Source organism: Solanum verrucosum, unplaced genomic scaffold (genome assembly GCF_900185275.1).
Source record: "Solanum verrucosum unplaced genomic scaffold, falcon-dt-bn FXZP01000008.1, whole genome shotgun sequence".
Taxonomy (NCBI): Eukaryota; Viridiplantae; Streptophyta; class Magnoliopsida; order Solanales; family Solanaceae; genus Solanum; species Solanum verrucosum.
The window spans coordinates 1,351,723-1,357,375 of NW_026020195.1; the positions used below are offsets into that span (position 1 = coordinate 1,351,723).

Below are 5,653 nucleotides of genomic sequence, written 5' to 3' on the forward strand. Positions count from 1 at the left end.
CTTGAATTGTATCATTGTATAAGATAATGTTTACTTAAATGGCAATAAAGTTTATGTTCTATTTTGGATCGATCTCGACTTATTTATGAATATGATTTTTGTAGGTGTCAAATGAACAGATTGCGCGTTAAATACAACAACCACAACAATACTCATTCCACTAAAACACAAGTGCTTTTACAAATGGCTCTATCTTGACTTGAGTTTGCAATAATCATTTCACCAAAACACAAATTTACTTAAAAGAATTGCTCTATCTTATGAGATCACAACACAAAAATCAATCAAAGAATCTGTACAATGTATTCCAACACAAGTACTATAATCTAACCATCAACCACTCGAGGATATCGTTTCTTTTGTCAAAAAAGTATAATACTAATGTCGAAAGTAATAAGACGAGGATTGCCATGACAATGTACCTGTGTTGATGTTGCTTTGCTTGTAGCTGAACCTCGGTATCCTCTGTCTTGACAACTATGTTAGGCTCTTCATTTGTCAAAACGGAGGACTTACTGCTTTGATCAGTCGTTTTATCACGAGGTAATTCGTTGATCACCTGAATCGGAGTACCAACATGTTCTATTAGGATTATAGAATGAAGTTGACATCTTTATGAAGTAAACACAAACATGATCACAATTGGAACAAGCAGGCATAATGAGCATCTATTACGTGCTGCTAGTTTCTGAGGTTCGTTGAGGCCAGGACTCAGGCATGATGAGCATCTTTAGACTACTCTTTTTTAATAACCAATAAATCCTAGAGGGCCAGTGGTGCACAGTTCGAAACTTGTGGATAGTGGACCCTCCAACCTTCACTTAAACACCAGGCGTTGGTCTGATGCAGAGTTTGAACCTGTGACACACATTCACAATCTACACATCACGAGTTGTGCTCGTGCTCTTACCAGTAGAACAAAGCCTTGGGGCTATCTTTGGACTACTTTCTATCAGTGGCTATAGTCATAAGACCGTTTTTTAAAGTAGAAATGGGGGAGGGGATTACAAGGTGGGGAATCGAACCCTCACCAACAAGACTAAACAACAAGGCCTTAATTCTAAGGCTAAGACTAAGAAACATATCATGCTATTGTCTTTAAGTGGCATACATTGGAACATACATATTTAGGAAATTCTGAATGACTAAAGGAAAAGAAATACCTGGGAGCTTTTCTGTGAGGATTCTGTTTGCTGTTCACGATAACTGTCTGTAGCAGCAGCGATTGTTGAGGCAACTCTAGAAGATGACAACCCAATATCATCACCTCCATTCTCAAGTACAGTTATGGATGGTTGCTCCTTCGTTGACTTCAACTTGCTGATCAATGATTTGTTTTCCTTGGCCAAACAAAAAATCTGTCGCGGAAAAACAAGTCAGTGCTTAGAATAACTTCTAACTTTTGAATTTCCAAACAGAAAGCAACAGAAGAAGAAAACTAAAGCACCTGTTTTTGTACTCGCTCTCTTTCGATAGCCAGTTGCATGACCAAATCCATTATAAAGCTGGTTTTGATGTTAATGTCTTTTGCACTTGCAAGTTTCTCAACAGTAGATTGATTCAACGAAGTCTCCAATCCTTCAACTCTTGATCTTAGAAACTCTACTTCTTGGGTAAGTTCTAAATTAGTTTCCGACAAAATAAGGCACTGTTCCTCTACATGTTCAGTCTTGCTTTCGGCTTTTAAGACCTTTTGTTTTAGTTCATCGATCAAAGTTTCCATATCCCAAATGGCAGTATACAACATATTCTGTTGTTCTTGACCTGCTTCGGATGATGTCTTAGCATTTTGTAGCTGAAGTTCTAATTCCCTGACCTGCTTCTCGAGAATACTGACCTTTTTAGCATTACTTTCATTACTACTCTTGAGAAAATCCAACTCTTCGTGCAGTTCCAAGTTTGTCTCGGTCAAATGTGCAACCTTTTCCTCTGCATTTTCAGCCTTATGTTCAGCAATATCGATGTCTTCTTTCTGAGATTCTACGATACATTCCAGTTCTTTAAGACGCTCTTCGCTTACTTCATTCAGTTCATTTGCTTTCAGCAACTTAGACTCAGATTCTTTCAACTTATCTTCTGAAAGTTTTAGCTTGTCCCTTAACGAGGATACTTCAGTATTTTCAACAGCAAGATGTTTGTTGTTGCTATTAAGGTTTTGTATGGTAATATCTTTGGCATTTATCTGTCCTATGCAATTATCAATCTTCAACGTGAAATCTTTCTCTCGTTGAAGTGAACCGTTCAAATTGAAGTTTACAACCTGTAATCGGCTCACCATCTCTCTGGAAATTCCCATAAGTACCTCTGCTGCATTTTCCGACTCTAAAAACCTACCCCATATAACCTCTGCACCCTCTTCCATGCACAGAGCTACTTGCTCGGTTAACCGGAGCTTCAACTTTAGATCATCTTCATTTTGTTTATGTAAAGTCAACTTCTTCTCGAGATCCAGCTCTCTTTCGAGTGATTTTTCCAACATTCTTAATATACGTCTTTGCTCAACTGTCTGTGCGTGTGGCTTCAATTCTCTTGCTGAAACATTATCAATATCTGATAAATCCAAACTCATCCTATGTCTCCCTGATAATACATGCACCAGAAAAAGATGTAATGTCTTTGATATGTTAGTAAAGAGAGGGAAAAACGTGTTCTTGAACCTAATGAGTTTCATAACTTACATTCATTTTGGTCGAAAGCTAACGAGGTCATCTGCAATTTGGCAAGCTGAATCTTCATTTCTAGAACACGTTCCTTCGATTGTCTCAATAACTCTTCAGTATCATGAAATTTATTCTCCATTATCACATGTAGCTCACTAAATTCTCTGCGCGTAGGTATCTTTTGCCTTGCTTCAATGACTAAGTCTTGAAGAGTGCCTAAGAAATTGTCCAGTTGTCTTATCTCAGAGTTTAAAATGATAGATAAGTGATCCAACAACAGTACTTTCTCAATTGATTCAGGAGAAATCTCATCATTCTCGAAAGATATTGCTTCAACTTCATTTTCGCAGGCCAAAACACGCATCAAAAGATTGTCAAGATTCGTCAACTTCTCATCAGAATACGCAAGGTCCAAATCTACTCTACTCAATTTTTCCATAGAACTCCTCATCTCTTCCATGTCCTTGGCTTCACTTGAGTGATTTTCAATCAACAAGGTTTCCATTACTTGTGGATCGACAATATCAGAAGTACGGACAGCCAATTCTTCAATTACCATTGATCAGTACTTCTGATAAGGCAGCTGCAAATAGGAAGGAAAGCATCACGAGCTGAAAATGCAGGTCCAAATTGATCAGACCAAATGAATTAAGTAGGCACTTAAAAGGCGTAAGAGAGCTTGAAGGGATATATAGCAAACACAAGGTGTTAATAAGCTTATATTCTCGATTTGCCATCTCTATATGTCTTGTACTTTAATACACGTGCCAAGGCAATTAGTCAGCTGTACATGGTTTTGTCTAAGTTAACAGAAACCACATTTCTTTTGTAATAGTATGCAATTATATACACAAGTCAATGTTTGATAGGAAGACAATAAACCCCAAAAGAGAAATGGAAACAGAACATGGTGAATGGTAATCGAGACATTAAAACCCCCGCAGAGATCATCCTCATGCTTAAACTGATGAGCAGATGCTTGAAAATTTTACACCACGATCCCCTTTTACAAACATACCATGTTCTGAACCCACAGATTTGTCTAGAGTAAAGGTATGTTGTTGTATTGTCCAACCCCATAGCATCTTTCATCCAACCAACGGAACTAATCACTCGATTATTTACAGATAATCAATCCGAAATAGCTAGATAACCATGAAGAAGATTCAAATCTCAAACTTAGGATTAGAGCAAAAAGGCACCTAATTAGCTAAAATGATAATAACGATTATTCAAAAAGTTCATCTACCTACAGTACATTAAAGTTGTATCCAAGTATTTATAGACATCAAATTGCTTATATTTGTTGAGAACTCGACCATACAACTTCTGTTCTATCTATCTACTAAACAAGAAATCACCCAAACTCTCAACACAAGCTATTTCAGTTAGTTGTACCCAGAGCGTAGGCAGGATTTTCACTGACATAATTCAAAATATGAAGTAGATACACTAAGAAACCAAGGGGATTCAACATATACTATCTACACATACAAATAATCTTGATCTTATATATACAAAGTAATCTTACGGTTAAGGGGGCCTAGCTCCGCCTATGGCTGCACTTAGTAACTTCATCTATATATGTCACACGAAACCTAATGTTTCAGAACATGGAGCTTCTAAGTACTTATAGCCTCATATAACATTGGCACCACAATTTAACTTCCTTCAAACTCAAAACACATAAATTGCTGTGTCCATCTCTTGTTTTAGTGAAAGTTGAAGGCTTTTCCACAAGAAATTAAGTACAAACACTAAACAAGAAACTTTCTTTTACAGCTCCCACCCTTTTTTTTTTTTGCTCCGACTCGAACTCACAACCTCAGGTTAGCAGTAGAGGAGTGTTTATCATCTGAGCAACCCTGCTTCTCTTTAAACAAGAAACCATTATACTAATCAAAACACTATAATTACACAAAAGTAAGTAAAATTCTCAAACACTTCTCCAAACTATGAAATAAGCCAAACATAACTTTCATAAACTATTGCAAATTCCCTTAAAGAACCAATAAAGCTTCAATCTTTACAAGAAACACTAAACAAGAAAACTTTTTTTTACAGCTCCCACCCTATTTTGCTCCTTGTGACTCGAACTCACAACCTCGGGGTTAGAAGTAGAGGAATGTTTATCATCCGAGCAACCTTACTTGTCCTTAAACAAGAAACCTTTATACCAACCAAAACACTATAATTACACAAAAGTAAGTAGAATTCTCAAACACTTCTCCAAATCATGAAATAAGCCAAACATAATCATCATCAACTATTGCAAATTGCCTTAAAGAACCAATAAAGCTTCAATTTTTCAAGAAAAACAGAACAACACTTAACTTCCTCCATACTCAAAACATGTGTCCATCTCTTGTTTTAGTGAAAGCTCAAAGCTTTTCCACAAGAAATTATGTACAAACACTAAACAAGAAACCTTTATATCAACCAAAACACTATAATTACACAATTCTCAAACACATAACTACAAATTGCCTTAAAGAACAAATAAAGCTTCAATCTTTACAAGAAGTAAATCAAACAAAACAAGATTTTTCACTACATACCTTAACATGAAGATAAAATGGTTCTTATTCTCATAATAACTTGAATAGAGTGGCAAAGAATATTTGTGATCTACAAAAGGGTCAACCTTTAAGATATTTTTTGGCTCATGGAGTTGGTGTCTAAAATGTTACTAACGTGGGTCCCACAACATTCAGACCAACCAATCACATAACCCCACGTCAGCAACAATACAAAAAGACAATATCAAATGACCTTCATTATAAAGAAACCATGAACACTAATGTTCATCTTCTGCAATTTGGGATTTCTTGATTTTGGAGAATTTTTTTTTTTTTATTTTTTTTTTTTAGGAAAGGGAAAGAAATAAAAGGAGAAATTTGAGTGGAAAATGAAATAATTGTTGGAGGAGCGCACGTTGGGTAAGTGGTGGTGGGGGTATAGGTGTTTGATACCAAAAACTTAATAATTGAGGA

The 5,653-nt window shown here is 36.2% G+C and overlaps 1 protein-coding gene across 1 annotated transcript; it reads right to left on the reverse strand.

The window, feature by feature from the left end:
- Nucleotides 1-262: 262 nt before the first annotated feature.
- Nucleotides 263-3,327, reverse strand: LOC125829759 (WPP domain-interacting tail-anchored protein 2). The gene is made up of 4 exons (XM_049508958.1): nt 2,679-3,327; nt 1,448-2,580; nt 1,164-1,358; nt 263-559 (listed from the first exon to the last, which is right to left on the reverse strand). The coding sequence occupies exons 1-4, from the start codon at nt 3,217-3,219 to the stop codon at nt 320-322; spliced, it is 2,109 nt and encodes a 702-aa protein (XP_049364915.1). The 5' UTR covers nt 3,220-3,327; the 3' UTR covers nt 263-319.
- Between the last annotated feature and the right edge of the window lie 2,326 nt (nt 3,328-5,653).